Genomic DNA, 19,479 nt, shown 5'->3' with positions numbered 1-19,479 from the left:
TGTACATTACGAAATAAATATGTTTAAACTAAAATATTTGAAACAAAGATAAGAGCAAAATTAAATATTACAAGTAATTGTGTTCAACACTTTTAATTTTTCTACATTGACATTCATTTTTCAAATTATTTCTTAAAATCATACAGACGGATATGTTTGGTTTAACCCTTACCCAGCTAAATTTATAAAATGGAATGGTCCATAATTCATTTTGGACAGTGCGTTACCTGTTAAAAGGGGTGCTTACCAAAAAAAGATAACACTGCAGACCATAATCAGGATGTGCAGGCTGATCTTGGTCTGTATTGTTCGCAAAGGCAAAATCACTTGCCGCCAGCAGGCTAAGGGTTAAATTCACTATATTTGACACACGAAGAGAAAATGGTAGCCATGCTGAAAATGATGATGCTTATAATATTTTTCTAAAATGGACTTGTCCCTCATTCAATTTAGATAATACCATTAATTTTTTTAAGGGGTGTTTACTAAACATTTACTGACTGAATAGCTAACAGTGCAGACCATGATCAGCCAGGCAGTGCACGGATGTTCAGGGGATCTTGGTCTGCACTGGCCGCAAAGGCAGTTTATCTTGCCACCAGCAAGCTAAAGGTTAACACCAAATGCGAGTTTTGATTTAATATTGTTTTTATATTTCAGACATCGATGAATGCGCTGCTGGTATAGCCGACTGCGAACAAATTTGCACAGACACAAATGGATCATATACCTGTTCTTGTTTCCCTGACTACAGTCTTTTGGAAGATGAGAGATCATGTTTCTTATACTGAAGAAGACTGCTCATAGGGCAACGATGTTTATGTAACTATATGATGTGTGTCATTTTTAAGATACATCTTTTAAAATTCAGATATTTATTTTCATAAATTTTACACTTGATTCTTTCACAAAGCAAGTTTAGTTTGTTCACATTGGAATAACAAAATGGAATGTGACATTAAAGTTATTTGAGCCGCGCCATAAGAAAACCAACATCCGCGCAGACTGGTCAGGATCCATGCTGTTCGCTAACAGTTTCTCTAACTGCAATAGGCTTTGAAAGCGAACAGCATGGATCCTGACCAGACTGCGCAGATGTGCAGGCTAGTCTGGGTCCATGCTGGTCGCAAAGCCACTACGTTGGTTTTCTTATGGCTTGGCTCATTTATTAGAGTCAATTGTACAATTTGTTATGCAAGATCATTAATGAGGCAATTATCTCAAAATTATGGCTTGAGAATTTTGAAAATACTTTTTACCAGTTTGCGTTTCTTATTTACTTTCTTACTGCTTTTATCTTTAAGACATTAAATGATACTAACAATTGTTAAACCCTATCGCCTTATGACTAACCTTAATGATCCTTGGGAGAATTGTGTTGTATATCAAATGGATGGAATAACTATTTACTGGTTTCTTTTTTTCTTCTTTTCAAGTATTTAATCACATTTCTTTGGGATTTTTTTGCGGGATTTAGTAACATATTGAATATGTGCGAGAATGATTGAAATTTTAATAGTTTTTCCATATTTACATTAGAGGTTTTTTTTTCCATAATGCATATAATATTACATATCAATCTTTCTGAAAAGAAACTTTATAATAGATATTAAAATTTATTCAACATTTGAATGACCACTAAGAAACAGTATGTATAGGCCATTTTCTACACAGGTCTAAATATCCATACTTGATACCCAATGCAATGCCAGTAGTGGTAAATAAATGTCTCAAAAAATGCTTGAGAATAGTCAGAAATTATTTATCAACCAGTTCAAGGAGTTAATAAGTCAGAAATTATTTATCAACCAGTTCAAGGAGTTAATAAAAGGTAGCATTTTTTTCTTAAAGTATTCAGCCTTTTTTTTGACGGGGGGGGGGGGGGGGGGGGGGGGGGGGGGTGCATAATTCCTGTGACTAACCTTCAAGGTGTTTTGAAGCATTGTGTGTAAAAGGAATTTTGATGAATTTATACTTACATTTATCTCAGTGGGTTGATTATCGTTCTTTGATTTTTTTCTGAGGTTTTATTTTATTTCAATGTAATGGAAGTGTTTGAATGCTTTGATTTTATCGTTTTTTGTTGTTGTTTTTTTTTATTCTAAGGGGTCTTTTTTATGTTATGCCTGGAGCATTTAAAGTTACTCGCCCACAGTTTAAGTGAAATGTTTCAATATACTGATTTTCCACCAGATTTGGTTTAGAATATATATAACATTAAAAAATGATAAAGTGGGTGAAAACAAAAGTTACATATTGTTAAAAATACAAGAAGAATGTAAATTTTATGCATTATTTCAAAAGTGTTGCAAGGATTTTCTACCCTCTGCACAGTATTTTTGGTTATTTATAAGAATACCTTGCAAAAATCTTACATAATTTTCTGATATTCTAAAACAATTATTGACCCTTGGGTAAATGCCCTGTTCTGTTGAATGTAGTATAAAATGCTTCAAGAGTCAATGACTGTATTGTTAGAACAATTTGTTGACAACTTCGTTGATCTGATCCCAGAACAATCTTTTATTATGAGCCGCGCCATGAGAAAACCAACATAGTGGCTTTGCGACCAGCATGGATCCAGTCTGGTCAGGATCCATGCTATCCGCTTTCAAAGCCTATAACAATAAAAGAAACCGTTAGTGAACAGTATGGATCCTGACCAGACTGCGCGGATGTGCAGGCTGGTCTGGATCCATGCTGGTCACAAAGCCATTATGTTGGTTTTCTCATGGCGTGGCTCTTACATGTTTTAGTGGATTATTAGAATATTAGAGTTTAATATATCTGATGGTTCGGTAGTGAAGAATACCAGATATACATGCATTTTTCAATGGCTAGAAACCACAAATGGATAAAATTTAGATAAAAACATGCGCTTGTTTTATATGTGAATAAAAATATGTTCCACTCGTGAACACCTTGTCTGATATTCTCCACTCGTGGCTACATCACTTATGAAAATATTGCATCTGACGTTCACTCGGTCAGAGATAAATATATTTTAATTTTACACTGAAACAAACAAATATCATCTACATCTAAACATGTACTTAAATAGCTCCACTTTATTTTACATTGTTCGAGCGATCTTACAGAGGGAGGTAATTAGTGCATCATGGGGACATATACAGCAATATGTAGTAAGAGTTGTCTTCTTAAAATTAACCCAATCATATAGTATTGCTAAATGCCGGTTTGTTTGGGTTTTTTGGTCAATATATAGAATTTCTCTTTAACTTGTTTGTTACTACAATGAAAGTGTAAATTAATATTAAGCCGAAGTCATTAAGTATTGTTATTTATTTATAAAGTCACTAGTGTAAAAAATTTAGTGAAAGTCATGTTGATGTAAAAAAATATATTATTACCTTAAGCTATTCTAATTAGGAAGCGTTACGTTTGTACTGATAATTACTGAGTATTGATTTTGTTATATACATTTGAAAGTGCATATTATTATCTAGTCTGAAGGAGGATTATTTTTAAAATAAAGGCTTATCTGTTCAAACTGAAGGCGTGACTCCTTAAATTTAAAGTTTTGTCTATTTAAACTTAATGTGCGTCTATTCAAACTGAAGGTTTGTCTATATAAACTGAAGGCTTAATGTGTGTCTATGTAAACTGAAGGTGCGTCTATTAAATGTAAGCTGATGCATGACTATATATAAATCCTCAGATTTATAGGTGTATCTATTAAAACTGAAGGTGTGTCTATATAAAGTGAAGGTGTGTCACTTTTTACCCGAAAAGTATGGAAGCTGTGTCATAAAAAAATCTTATGTTATTGCACTGGAAAGTACCAAAATTTAACGCCTTGTATGTTAGTTTACTCTGTAATGTGGGACATAATCTAAATAAATCTGGTAAAAAATATCTGTCTTTGTCTTCTATTTAATACTGAGAACTTAATTCTCTACCTACTGAAGTGAACAGTTTTGTTTTACTATTAACCCTTATCATGCTGGACACGATTGATTTTGCCTCTGCGACCGGTGTAGATCATGATCAGCCTGCACTTTATTCCACTCCCCTCATGTTGATGTATACCAAGCTCGTTTCAACTGGATGTAAACTGTTGGAGTTGTACACAATGTTATATTGTAGTTTTAACCTTTAGCCTGCTAAATTTCTAAAATGGATTGGTCTATCATTCAATTTGGGCAATACCATTTATTAATCAAAAGGGGTGTTCACTTGAAATTTACTGACTAAATATCGAACAGTGCAGACCATGATCAAACTGCACGGATGAGCAGGCTCATCTTGGCCTGCACTGGTCGCAAAAGCAGAGTCAATCGTTTCCAGCATGGTAAGGGTTTAAATATTCAAGGTCAAAAATGGGGTCAAAACTCCAAAACAATTAGAAATTTAAAGAAAGTCCTGACAACATGTGCATATCTTTTTCTTGATAATGACGTATACCAAGTTTTCTTTAATCTGGATGGAGACTGTGCGAAGAGTTGAGTACTCAATGTTCTGATGTAATATTTCAAAGTCTTTTGAAAAAAGCCCTTCCTCCAGAAAACAAGAGGGCCATGATGGCCCTATATCGCTCACCAGAGTTTATCTGGCCTACTGATCTAATTTCTGACCTGAAATGACCCAGTTTCGAATATAACCCAAAGATCATCAAGACAAACATTCTGACCAAGTTTCATAATAGATTGAGTCACAACTGTTGCCTTTAAAGTGTTCACAAACTTTTCCTTTGATTTGACCATGTGACCTAGTTTTTGACCTCAAATGACACATTAAAACTGGACCTAGAGATCAACAAGACAAACATTCTGACCAAGTTTAATAAAGATTGAATCACAACAGATTACTGTGGCCTCTAAAGTGTTTACAAGCTTTTCCTTTGATCTGGCCTACTGACCTAGTATTTGACCCCACATGGCCCAGTTTCGAATCTGACCTAGAAATCATCAAGACAATCATTCTGACAAAGTTTCATAAATATTGAGTCACAACTGTGGCCTCTAGAGTGTTCACAAGCTTTTCCTTTGATTTCACCGGGTGACCTAGTTTTTGACCCCACATGACCCAGATTCGAACATGACCTATAGATTATCAAGACAAACATTCTGATTAATTTAATAAAACTTAAATTGTGGCCTCTAGAGTGTTGACAAGATTTTCCTTTGATCTAACATAATGACCTAGTTTTTGACCCCATATGACCCAGTTTTAAACTTGACCTAGAAATCAAATCATCAAGGCAAACATTCTGACAAAGTTTCATAAAGATTGAGTCAAAATTGTGGCATCTAAAGTGTTTACAAGCTTTTCCTTTGATTTGACCGGGTGACCTAGTTTTTGACCCCACATGACCCAGATTCGAACTTGACCTAGAAATTATCGAGACAATTATTCTGACCAAGTTTCATAAAGATTGAGTCAAAATTGTGGCCTCTAAAGTGTTCACAAGCTTTTCCTTTGATTTGACCGGGTGACCTAGTTTTTAACCCCACATGACCCAGATTCGAACTTGACCTGTAAATCATAAAGACAATCATTCTGACCAAGTTTCATAAATATTGGGACACAACTGTGGCCTCTAGAGTGTTCACAAGCTTTTCTTTTTATTTAACCATGTGACCTAGTTTTTGACCTCACATGGCCCAGTTTTAAAACTGACCTAGAAATCACCAAGGTTAACATTCTGACAAAATTTCATAACGATTGGGTCACAAATGTGGCCTCGAGTGTTCACAAGCTTTTCCTTTGATTTGACCATGTGACCTAGTTTTTGACCTCAAATGACCAGGATTAAAACTGGACCTAGAGATTAACAAGACATACATTCTGACCAAGTTTAATAAAGATCGAGTCACAATAGATTACTGTGGCCTCTAAAGTGTTTACAAGCTTTTCCTTTGATCTGGCCTACTGGCCTAGTTTTTGACCCCACATGACCCAGTTTCGAATCTGACCTAGAAATCATCAAGACAATCATTCTGACCAAGTTGCATAAATATGGAGTCACAGCTGTGGCCTCCAGAGTGTTCACAAGCTTTTCCATTGATCTGGTCTACTGACCTAATTTTTGACCCCACATGACCCAGTTTCGAACTTCACCTAGAGATCATCAAGACAATCATTCTTACAACGTTTCATAAAGATTGGGTGGCCAAATGTGGCCTCTAGAGTATTCACAAGGTAAATGTTGACGGACGTTGGACAATGAGCAGTCACAATAGCTCACCTTAAGCACTTTGTGTACTGTGAGCTAACAGGAGCACCGTCAAGCTGGACAATATACGCCCAAAGGTTTTTATCAGAGGATGGGAGAAATAATTAAAGAACTTGACTGTTGAAGCCCAAAGGACAGGAACAACAACGGGAAGAAATTAAACAAGAGTGTCATGATGACCCTTGATCGCTCATCTGAGTAATATGAGCTATATGTTTCAAATGTCAAACTGATGCTAAATATTAAGAAAGTAGGTCAGCAGGTCACATTTATGGTGACTGGACGTCAGTTTTATGATCGGTCTGCAAAACTACATGTCATCCGAATTTCAAGGCTGTATCTTAAAAAACAAAGTAGGTCAGCAGGTCATATTTATGATCACTGAAATTCAGTTTTAAGATCAGTCTGCAAAACTGTACATGTCATTCAAATTTCAACGCTGTCTCTTAAAAAAAGAAAATAGGTCAGTAGGTCACATTCATGGTCACTGAAAGTCAGTTTTGAGATCGGTTTGCTAAGCTGTGCAACTCATCCACATTTCAAAGCTGTATCTTAAAAACAAGTAAGTAGGTCACATTCATGGTCATTGAAAGTCAGTTTTAAGATCGGTGTTCTAAACTGTACATGTCATCCAAACTTCAAGGCTTTATATAAAAAAAAAACAAGAAAGTAAGTCAGTAGGTCACATTCCACATGACCCAGATTTGACCTTGACTTAAAGATCATCAAGGTTAACATTCTGACCAAGTTTCATGAAGATACAGTTATAAATGTGGCCTCTAGTGTTAACAAGATTTTCCTTTAATTTGACTTCATGACCTAGTTTTTGACCCACCTGACCCAGATTTTAAAACTTGACCTAAAATCATTAACACTCTGACGAAGAATCATAGAAATGTCATAAATGTGGCATCTAGAATGTTAACTAGCTTTTCCTTTGATTTGTTCTGGTGACCTAGTTTCTGACCCCCACCTGACCCAGATTCGAAACAGACCTAAAGATCGTCAAGATTAACATTCTGATTAAGTTTCATGAAGATACAGTCATAAATGTGGCCTCTAGTGTTGAGCTTTTCCTTTGATTTGACCCGGTGACCTAGTTTTAGACCCTACCTGACCCAGATTCGAACAAGTCCTAAAGATCATCAAGATTAACATTCGGAATAAATTTCATGAAGATACAGTTATAAATGTGGCCTCCAGAGTGTTAACAAGCTTTTCCTTCGATCTGACTTGGTGACCTAGTTTTTGACCCAACCTGACCTGACCCAGATTTGACCTTTATCTAAAGATCATCAAGATTAACATTCTGACCAAGTTTCATGAAGAAACAGTTATAAATGTGGCCTCTAGAGTGTTAAGCTTTTCCTTTGATTTGACCTGGTGACGAAATATTTGACCCTATCTGACCCAGATTTGCATTTGGTTTTAAGATTATCAAGATTAACATTCTGACCAACTTTCATAAAGATACAGACATAAATGTGGCCTTTAGAGTGCATACAAGCTTTTCCTTTGTTTTGACCTGGTGACCTAGTTTTTGATCCCAGCTGATCCAATATCGAACTCGTCCAAGATTCTACTGAGGGTAACATTCTGACTAAGGGTCATTAAGATTGGGCCAAAATTGTGACCTCTAGAGTGTTAACAGCCAAATTGTTGACGACGGGCGATCAAAAAAGCTCACCTTGGTGCTCAGGTGAGCTAAGAAGGTACAAAATAAGCTATTCGTAGTAACATAAAAGGAAAGTAATCAAAAATGTTATTGAATGTGATCAAACAAGAGGGCCAAGAGGGCCCTAGATCGCTCACCTGAGAAACACACCATTACAGTGTAAACATGTTTGACCTAGTGATTTCATGGGAACAAATATTCTAACCAATTTTCATTAGGATTGGACCAAAACTGGTCTCTTGAGTGTAAACAAGTATTTACTTCGATTTGGCCTAGTGACATAGTATTTGACCCCAAATGACCCAGATTTGTGCTTGTCCATAAAAACAAACATTCTGATAAAGTTTCGGGAAGATTGGAGCAAAAAAGTGGCCACTAGAGTGTATACAAGCTTTTACTTTGATTGACCTAGTGGCCTCGTTAGCTTTTGGCCCCAGTTCGAATATGTATTTATGCCCCCCTTCGAAGAAGGAGGGGTATATTGTTTTGCAGATGTCGGTCGGTAGGTCGGTCGGTCGGTCGGAATGTAGACCAATCCGTTTCCGGATGATAACTTAAGAACGCTTGGGCCTAGGGTCATGAAAGTTGATAAGGAGGTTGGTCATCACCAGCAGATGACCCCTATTGATTTTGAGGTCTGTATGTCAAAGGTCAAGGTCACAGTGACCCTGAATAGTAAAACGGTTTCCGGATGATAACTCAAGAACACTTGGGCCTAGGATCATGAAAGTTGATAGGGAGGTTGGTAATGACCAGCAGATGAACCCTATTGATTTTGAGGTCAGTACGTTAAAGGTCAAGGTCACAGTGACCCTGAACAGTAAAACGGTTTCCGGATGATAACTCAAGAACGCTTAGGCCTAGGGTCACGAAAGTTGATAGGGAGGTTGGTCATGACCAGCAGATGACCCCTATTGATTTTGAGGTCAGAATGTCAAAGGTCAAGGTCACAGTGACCAGGAACAGTAAAATGGTTTCCAGGCAATAAGTCTAGAACGCTTGGGCCTAGTGTCAGGAAAATTGATAGTTAGGTTGGCCATGACCAGCAGATGACCCCTATTGATTTTGAGGTCATTAGGTCAAAGGTCAAGGTCACATTGGCCAGGAACAGTTAAAACGGTTTCTGATCTTCTTGTCCAAAACCATAGGGCCTAGGGCTTTGATATTTGGTATGTAGCAAAATCTAGTGGTCCTCTATCAAGATTGTTCAGATTATTTCCCTGGGGTCAAATGACCTACTTTCACATTTCTGTGCCTTCAAATTTGGACCACATGCATAGGTTTGTGTACCGAAAAAAACTTTTGACATTGTTATTGACCTAGTGACCTACTTTCACATTTTTGAAGGTACAGGCTTCAAATTTGGACCACATGCATAGTTTTTTGTTCCAAAATAAAATTTGACCTTGATTTTGACCTAGTGACCTACTTTCACATTTCTGTAGCTACAGCTTTTAAATTTGGACCACATGCATAGGTTTGTGTACCGAAAGAAACTTTTGACATTGTTATTGACATATTGACCTACTTTCACATTTTTGAAGGTACAGGCTTCAAATTTGGACCACATGCATAGTTTTTTGTTCCAAAATAAAATTTGACCTTGATTTTGACCTAGTGACCTACTTTCACATTTCTCAAGCTACAGCCTTCAAATCTGAACACAAGCATAGTTTTGTGTACTGAAATGAACTTTGATCTTGAGATTGACCTAGTGACCTACTTTCACACTTCTGAAGGTACAGGCTTCAAATTTGGGCCACTTGCATAGTTTTGTGTTCCGAAATAAAATTTGACCTTGATTTTGACCTAGTGACCTACTTTCACATTTCTCAAGCTACAGCCTTCAAATTTGAACCACATGCATAGTTTTGTGTACCGAAATGAACTTTGATCTTGAGATTGACATATTGACCTACTTTCACATTTCTGAAGCTACAGGCTTCAAATTTGGACCGCATGCATTTTTTTTGTGTTCTGAATTGAAATTTGACATTGATTTTTACCTATTACCTACTTTCACATTTCTCAAGATACAGCCTTCAAATTTGAAGCACATGCATAGTTCTGTCTACTGAAATGAACTTTGACCTTGAAATTGATCTAGTGACCTGCTTTCACATTTCTCAAGCCACAGCTTTCAAATCTGGACCACATACACATTGTTTTGTAGCGAAATGAAATTTGACATTGATTTTGACCTTGAGCTAGTCTTGAAATTTGAAACATTCAAAAATGGCTCAGTGGATGGCGCCAAGATCACTCTGTAATCTCTTGTTAGGTTAATAGGTTAAAGGTCAAGGTCAGATTAAACCAGAATGGTAGAACTTTTGTTTACAGTGAGCATTTAATTTCTGTTCCTTGTGCAATTACTGAATGCATCAAGGGGGGCATTTCGTGTTCGAATAGCTCTTGTTATTTATTTATTTAGGTTTTACATCGTACCAACACAGTATAGTTTATATGGCGACAAACAGGACTACAAATTTTGGTTCCACATCTCATTTACATCGAAATAAAAACACGAGGTATGGAATCAAAATTTGCATACCTGCTGGAATCACAGAGCTACAGCAAAACCAAGATCCAAGACTTTATGATGAAAAATGCATTATGACCAAGTTAACTGAAATAAAAAACATGTGGCCCCTTGAGTGTATGCGAGCTTATTCTTTGATTTGCCTGGTAACCTAGTTTTTAACCCCACGTGACCCAGATTAAAATTAATCCGAGATTTCATGCAGACAAACATTGACAAAGTTTCATGCATTTAAAATTAATAATTCAGCTCCTACTGCATACAAGTTTTTCTTTTATTTTAACAGATGACCTCGTTTTTGACACCAAATAACCCAGATTCGAAACTGGCCAAAGATCAACATAATTAGCATTTTGACCAAATTTCATGAAGATATGGTCATAAACGTGGCCTCTCTAAAGTGTTATCAAGCTTTTCCTTTGATCTGACTGGATAACCTAGGTTTTGACCCCAGATGACCCATATTCGAACTTGACCTAGATTTCATCAAGGCAATCATTCTGATCGAATTTCATTAAGATCAATTGAATAATACAGCCTCTATCGCATACACAAGGTTTTTCTTTGATTTGACCTAGTGCCCTAGTTTGTGACCCCAGATGACCCATATTCATATTCGAACCTGACCTAGATTGATCAAGGCAATCATTCTGACTAAATTTTATGAATATCCAAAGTAAAATGCAGCCCCTATTGCATACACAAGGGTTTTCTTTCATTTGACTGGGTGAACTAGTTTTTGACCCTAGATGACCCATATTCAACCCTGACCTAGATTTCATCCAGACAAACATTCTAATCAAATGTCATGAAGATCCAGTGTAAAATGCAGTCCCTATTGCATACACAAGGTTTTTCTTTGATACGACCTAGTGACCTAGGTTTTGAATACCAGATGACCCATATTAAAAATTGACCTAGATTGCATCAAAACAATTATTCTGACCAAATTTCATGAAGATCAATTGAAAAATACAGCTTCTATGGCATACACAAATATTTCCTTTGATTTGACCTAGTGACCTATTTTTGATCCCAGATGACCCACATTTGAACTTGGCCTAGATTTCATCAAGGCAATCATTCTGACCAAATACCATAAACATCAATTAAACAAGAGGACCAATATTGCCCTAGATTGCTCACCTAAGGAAAACACCATAACAAAGTAAACATGTTTGACCTAGTGATTACATGAAAAGAAATATTTTGACCAATTTTCATTAAGACTGGACTAAAAATGTGGACTTTTAAGCGTAAACAAGTATTTGTTTCAATTTGACATAGCGACCTAGTTTCTGAGCATAGATTATCTACATTAGAACTTGACCTAGATTTGATCAAGGCAATCATTATGAACCTCAACTTAAAAATACAGCCTTTATCACATACGAAACGTTTTTCTTTGATCTGTCCTAAAGACCTAGTTTTGACCCTAGATGACCCATATTCAACCTTGACCTTATTTCATCAAGGCTATCATTCTGACCAAATTTCATGAAGATCAATTGAAAAATATAGTCCCTACTGCACACACGAGTTTTTTCTTTGATTTGACCTATAGACCTAGTTTTTGACCAAGATGACCCATATTCTAACTTGACCTAGATTTCACCCAGACAAACATTCTGATCACATTTCATGAAGATCCAGTGTAAAATGCAGCCCCTATAGCATACGCAAGGTTTCTCCTCGATTTGACCTAGTGACCTAATTTATGACTCCTGGCCTAGATTTCATCAAGGCAATCATTCTGACCAAAATTCATGAATACAAATTGAACAAGAGCTCGTCGAACACGAAATGCCCCCCTTGATGCATTTAGTAATTGCACAAGGAACAGAAATTATATGCTCACTGTAAACAAAAGTTCTACCATTCTGGTTTAATCTGACCTTGACATTTAACCTATTAACCTAACAAGAGATTACAGACTGATCTTGGCGCCATCCACTGAGCCATTTTTGAATGTTTCAAATTTCAAGACTAGCTCAAGGTCAAAATCAAGGTCAAATTTCATTTAGGTACAAAACAATGTGTATGTGGTCCAAATTTGAAAGCGGTGGCTTGAGAAATGTGAAAGCAGGTCACTAGATCAATTTCAAGGTAAAGTTCATTTCGGTAAACAGAACTATGCATGTGCTTCGAATCTGGAGGCTGTAGCTTGAGAAATGTGAAAGTAGGTAATAGATAAAAATCAATGTAAAATTTCAATTCAGAACACAAAAAAATGCACGCAGTCCAAATTTGAAGCCTGTACCTTCAAAAATGTGAAAGTAGGTCACTAGGTCAATCTTAAGATCAAAGTTCATTTCGGTACACAAAACTATGCATGTGGTTCAAATTTGAAGGCTGTAGCTTGAGAAATGTGAAAGTAGGTCACTAGGTCAAAATCAAGGTCAAATTTTATTTCGGAACACAAAACTATGCAAGTGGTCCAAATTTGAAGCCTGTACCTTCAAAAATGTGAAAGTAGGTCACTAGGTCAATCTCAAGATCAAAGTTCATTTCAGTACACAAAACTACGCTTGTGGTTCAAATTTGAAGGCTGTAGCTTGAGAAATGTGAAACTAGGTCACTAGGTCAAAATCAAGGTCAAATTTTATTTTGGAACAAAAAACTACGCATGTGGTCCAAATTTGAAACCTGTACCTTCAAAAGTGTGAAAGTAGGTCTCTAGGTTACTAAAAAGGTCAAAGTTTTTTTCAGTACACAAACCTATGCATGTGGTCAAAATTTGAAGGCTGTAGGTACAGAAATGTGAAAGTAGGTAACTAGGTCAAGATCAAGGTCAACTCATGTCAAGGTACATCTTGCCATTCAAAACTATACATGTGGTCCAAATTTGAATGATGTAAGTTATGAACATGAAGATTCTAAGTTTTTCCCTATATAAGTCTATATGAACCATTTGACCTCTGAGGCAGGGCCATATTTGACCCGAGAGGGATAACTTGAACAAACTTGGTAGAGAACCACTAAATGATGCTACATTACAAATACCAAAGCCATAGACTTTGCAGTTTGGACAAGAAGATTTTCAAAGTTTTCCCCTGTATAAGTATATGTAAACCATGTGACCCCCAGGGCGGAGCTATATTTGACCCTAGGGGAATAATTTGAATAATCTTAGTAGAGGATCACTAGATGATGTCATATACAAAATATCGAAGCCCTAGGCCCTGTGGTTTTGGACAAGAGGTTTTTCAAGGTTTTTTCCTATATAAGTCTATATAAACAATGTGACCCTAGGGGTGTGGCCATATTTGACCCAAGGGAAATAATCTGAACAATCTTGGTAGAGGACCACTAGATTTTGCTACATACCAAATATCAAAGCCCTAGGCCCTATGGTTTTGGACAAGAAGATCAGAAACCATTTAACTGTTCCTGGCCAATGTGACCTTGACCTTTGACCTAATGACCTCAAGATCAATAGGGGTCATCTGCTGGTCATGGCCAACCTAACTATCAATTTTCCTGACACTAGGCCAAAGCGTTATTGAGTTATTGCCTGGAAACCATTTTACTGTTCCTGGTCACTGTGACCTTGACCTTTGACATACTGACCTCAAAATCAATAGGGGTCACCTGCTGGTCATGACCAACCTCCCTATCAACTTTCGTGACCCTAGGCCTAAGCGTTCTTGAGTTATCATCCGGAAACTGTTTTACTGTTCAGGGTCACTGTGACCTTGCCCTTTAACATACTGACCTCAAAATCAATAGGGGTCATCTGCTGGTCATTACCAACCTCCCTATCAACTTTCATGATCCTAGGCCCAAGCGTTCTTGAGTTATCATCCGGAAACCGTTTTACTGTTCAGGGTCACTGTGACCTTGACCTTTAACATACTGACCTCAAAATCAATAGGGATCATCTGCTGGTCATTACCAACCTCCCTATCAACTTTCATGATCCTAGGCCCAAGCGTTCTTGAGTTATCATCCAGAAACTGTTTTACTATTCAGGGTCACTGTGACCTTGACCTTTGACATACAGACCTCAAAATCAATAGGGGTCATCTGCTGGTCATTATCAACCTCCCTATCAACTTTCATGATCCTAGGCCCACGTGTTCTTGAGTTATCATCCGGAAACCGTTTTACTGTTCAGGGTCACTGTGACCTTGACCTTTAACATACTGAACTCAAAATCAATAGGGGTCATCTACTGGTGGTGACCAACCTCCCTATCAACTTTCATGATCCTAGGCCCAAGCGTTCTTGAGTTATCATCCGGAAACGGATAGGTCTACATTCCGACCGACCGACCGACCTACCTACCGACCGACATCTGCAAAACAATATACCCCTCCTTTTTCAAAGGGGGGCATAAAAATACAGCCTCTATCGCATACACAAGATTTTCTTTGATTTGATCTAGTGACCTAGTTTTTGACCCCAGATGACCCATATTCGAACTTGGCCTAGACTTCCTCAGGGTTATCATTCTGACCAAATTTCATGAAGATCAGTTGAAAAATACAGCCTCTATCGCATACAAAACTGTTTTCTCTGATTTGACCTATTGACCTAGTTTTTGATCCCAAATGACCCATTTTCGAACTTCGATATCATCAAGGTTATCATTCTGACCAAAACTCATGAATATCAATTGAAAAATACAGCCTCTATCGCATACACAAGGTTTTTCTTTGATTTGATCTACTGACCTAGTTTTTTTATCCCAGATGACCCATTTTCAAACTCGGCCTAGATTTCATCAAAGTTATCATTCTGACAAAATTTCATAAAGATCAGTTGAAAAATACAGCCTCTATCGCATACACAAGCTTAACGAGGACAGAGAGACAGACAGACGACAGACGGCAGTCGCCGGACATCAAGCAATCACAAAAGCTCACATCAGATGAGCTTAGTCTACCGCTCTATGCATATACAAAGTTTTTCTTTGATTTGACCCTGTGACCTAATTTTTGACCCCAGATGACCCATGTTCCAGCTTTACCTAGATTTGATCAAGGCAATCATTCTGACTAAATTTATGAATATCCAAAGTAAAATGCAGCCCCTATTGCGTACACAAGGTTTTTCTTTAATTTGACTGGGTGACCTAGTTTTTGACCATAGATGACCAATATTCGAACTTGACCTAGATTTCATCCAGACAAACATTCTGATCACATTTCATGAAGATCGGCCGGTGTAAAATGCAGTTCTTATTGTATACACAAGATTTTTCTTTGATATCACATAGTTACCTAGTTTTTGAACCCAGATAACCCATATTCGAACTTGACTTAGATTTCATGAAGAGAATCATTCTGACCCGATATTTTGAAGATCAATTGAAAAATACAGCTTCTATCGCGTACTTTAAAATCATTTGATTTCGTGGGAATGAATTTTCATGGGGTTGGTCAAAACGGCAATTTCATGATTTCATTGAATTCAACTTTTGAACTTAACATAAAATGAATGAGAATAATACTTATTCGTTGTTGATTCAAAGACATTGTCTGACCAGAACTTCAACAAAAAGACCAGTCAAGTATAGAGTCTCCAGCCTATAGGAGTTTGAGCTATTTAAGATTGTTAGTTTGAAACATTTAGTGATTTGCCTAATACTTGAAATTGTCTAGCTCATAACTGAAATCATTTACGAATCATTGGTACATGAATCATTTAGGCAAGGTAGCCAGAGGAAAATTCTATCTACGAGATACTTGGTCTCACCAGCTATACGTTTTAACAAAGGACATTCTATTTCGTTTGTCAGCTAGTCTAAGACATAGTCACCTTAGCGATAGGACCCATTTCATTGTTCAAGATACTAAAGACGTAGGCACTTCCCTGGGTCATATAAATCGTATCCTGGCACAGTTCAAGAGTTACAGAGCGGATATAAAACAAAATCATTTGACCTTTGACCCTAACTGTGACCTCGACCTTGAAGCAAGCCACTCAAAACATGCTCTCTGCATGTCATTTTGATGTGGTAAACATTTGTGTCAAGTTTCTTCGAAATCCTTCAGGGGTTTCAAGAGTTACAGAATGGACACAAAATTGCTAATGAAAAGCCATCGAAGTAATTTTTTGTCAAGTTTAATGATTTCATGCAAGTCTTCTCAACTTAACAAACAATACAATAAATAAAACTCAAAAGACAAAATCACATTTTTTACTTGCAAGCAGTTTCAAAACAATTTTAACAGACACGAGTCTGTAAAAGCACTGTCTATGTTAAGCCTTTGATTTCACAGGAATCTTCTCTACTTTTATATACTTATTTAAATCATTGTCAAGGCTCGTGAATTTCGTACACGTATTCTTATTAATGTAACCATTGAAGAAATCTAAACCAGTAAGTCTTCTTCGAAACACAACCTTCCTGAATCCAATTAATCCAATCTGAAAAATAAAATATTTTTTTTTTGGTTTGACTTCACATCAAATCGCCACAATAGGGCCACTTTCCTGCTTTTGATGATAAGGCAAGATCCCAGGTGCCCCACTGGGTATTCTTTCATCATAGACCGGCACCTGGTAGAACCACCGACCTTCCAACAGCCAGCTGGAGAGCTTCCTGACATGAAGATTAAAGTGAGACTTGATCTTTTATCAGTAAGCAGCAAGTGATTTGAAGTCAGAGACCATAACCACTAGGCAAGTAATGCACCTAGTAAAATACTGTTGAAAAACAGCTTTTATGATATCCCTTATCAAAACAAACTTTAAAAAAAATGTAAATATTTCTATGGTCCCTTCAAACAGTAAAATCATTGTTAGGGAATTATGAGCACTATTCTGCACATTCAATAAAACCAGAAGTAATGGGGTAACATCTGATAGCACGGTATAAAGCTTGGACTTGACATAGGGAATAAAAATTTCAAAAACAGAAACCTACAAGTAAATTTATTTAAACGAGACTGTTGTTATCTTTCTAAAGATAGAGTACGATATTAAAATTTGAAAGTTTGACATGCAAATAATTCTAGACAGTGTCTTAAAATCTTCTAGTAATGTGCAAATTTCTTTAATTCATGGACAACTAGAGATGCTTTTGAGAAAAGCGCATGTCTCCCACAACTGCCCCTATGAACAAGAGCTGTCACAGGAGACAGCGTGCTCCACTATTTCGATGCTGGATAGTGAAACTGGGCACATCTGAGGAAACTGGAGCTGTCACCGGAGTGTTTATTAACTCCAATGGTGGATGAAGATATTGCACAACAGCCTGAGTCTGTGTCAAAAATATTAAGTAATAAGAGAGGTACAGATAAAGTGTATCAAAACAGTATATAAGTATAGTCTAAGCAAAAAGGGGGCATAATTAATTAAATATTGGTGCAAGAGTTATGCATCTTGTGTCATATGATGTGGGTGATGATGTGGAACAACTACTTCAAGTTTGAATCAAATCCATTCAGTAATAACTGAGATATAGTGAAAATGCATCAAAATTAACCTTTAATTCTAAGTAAAAGGGGGCATTATTCATGAAAAATTGGTGCCAGAGTTATGCACCTTGTGTAATATGATGTGGTTGATAAGGTGGAACAACTATTTTAAGTCTGAATCAAATCAATTAAGTAACAGAGATAGAGTGAAAGCGCACCAAAACTTTAACCTGGAATTCTAAGTAAAAAAGCGGAGATAATTCATCAAATATTGCCGTTAGAGTTGTGGCTCTAGTGTAATGATGTCAGTGATGATGTTGAACAACTATATTAAGTTTGAAACAAATCCATTTTGTAATAACAGAGATAGAGTGAAAGTGCATCAAAACTTTAACCTGAAATTCTAAGTTAAAGTGGGGGATAATTCATGAAATATTGGTACCAGAGTTATGGACCTTGTGTCGTATGATGTAGGAGATGATGTAGAACAACTATTTTCAGTTTGAATCAAATCCACTTAGTAACAATTAAGATAGAGTGAAAGTGCATCAAATCTTTAACCTGAAAAAGTAAGCAAAAAGGGGGCATAATTAATTAAATATTGGTGCAAGAGTTATGCATCTTGTGTCATATGATGTGGGTGATGATGTGGAACAACTACTTCAAGTTTGAATCAAATCCATTCAGTAATAACTGAGATATAGTGAAAATGCATCAAAATTAACCTTTAATTCTAAGTAAAAGGGGGCATTATTTATGAAAAATTGGTGCCAGAGTTATGCACCTTGTGTTAAATGGTGTGGGTGATGATGCTGAACAAATATTTAAAGTCTGAATCAAATCCATTCAGTAATAACAGTGATAGAGTGAAAGTGCATCAAAACTTTAACCTGAAATTCTAAGTAAAAAGGGGGACTAATTCATGAAAAATTGGTGCCAGAGTTATGCATCTTGTGTCATATGACGTGGATGATGATGTTGAACAAGTATTTTAAGTCTGAATCAAATCCATTCGGTAATAACAGAGATAGAGCGAAAGTGCATCAAAACTTTATCCTGAAATTCTAAGTAAAAAGGGGAAATAATTCATGAAACATTTATGCCAGAGTTATGCATCTTGTGTCATATGATGTGGATGATGATGTTGAACAAGTATTTTAAGTTTGAATCAAATCCATTCAGTAATAACAGAGATAGAGTGAAAGTGCATCAAGACTTTAACCTTAAAAAACTAAGTGAAAAGGGGAGATAAATCATGAAATATTGGTGCAAGAGTTATGGCCCTTATGTCAGATGATGTGGGTGATGATGAGGAATAACTATTTCAAGTTCGAATCAAATCCATCAAGTAATAGAGATAAGTTGAAAAAATAGAAAGTGTAAAAAACTTTAACCAAGGAGGGGACGCGGAAAGACGCCGACGCTGACTCGAGTAGTATAGCTCTCCTTATACTTCGTATAGTCGAGCTAAAAATGTGTAGTTTCTCTAGATGGTTTAGACGAGTGGATCCAATTAGATGGTCTGGACGAGTGGATCCAATAAGTAATTCAACGGCCATAATTCATAAGTGCCTGGGCGGATTTGGCTAGTTATCGAACTTGGCTGAGGTCTTATGGTGAAACACATTTTGTTCAAGTTTGGTGAAGGTCAGATGAGAAATGTTTGACTTAGAGTGAAGACGAGAGTAAAAAGGCCTGTATT

At 36.7% G+C, this 19,479-nt stretch overlaps 2 protein-coding genes across 3 annotated transcripts in view; one reads left to right on the top strand and one right to left on the bottom strand.

Annotated features, from left to right (window-relative positions):
- LOC123539365 (latent-transforming growth factor beta-binding protein 2-like) overlaps positions 1-1,269 on the top strand; it is a 35,524-nt gene extending 34,255 nt beyond the window's left edge. For both annotated transcript variants that reach the window (XM_053529628.1, XM_053529629.1), the window contains exon 19: positions 661-1,269. In XM_053529628.1, the coding sequence (XP_053385603.1) occupies positions 661-791 (131 nt within the window). In that variant the 3' untranslated portion in view covers positions 792-1,269. The remainder of the gene's footprint in view (positions 1-660) is intronic.
- Positions 1,270-16,469: 15,200 nt separating this feature from the next.
- The window catches only part of LOC128550579 (uncharacterized), a 28,337-nt gene continuing 25,327 nt past the window's right edge, over positions 16,470-19,479 (bottom strand). The window contains exon 11 of the mRNA XM_053529840.1: positions 16,470-16,785. Coding sequence (XP_053385815.1) covers positions 16,618-16,785 — 168 coding nt within the window. The 3' untranslated portion in view covers positions 16,470-16,617. The remainder of the gene's footprint in view (positions 16,786-19,479) is intronic.

This window comes from Mercenaria mercenaria, chromosome 18, assembly GCF_021730395.1.
Source record: "Mercenaria mercenaria strain notata chromosome 18, MADL_Memer_1, whole genome shotgun sequence".
NCBI lineage: Eukaryota > Metazoa > Mollusca > Bivalvia > Venerida > Veneridae > Mercenaria > Mercenaria mercenaria.
The sequence above is the reverse complement of the archived record's forward strand: the minus strand, read 5'-3'. Positions and strand labels throughout refer to the sequence as shown.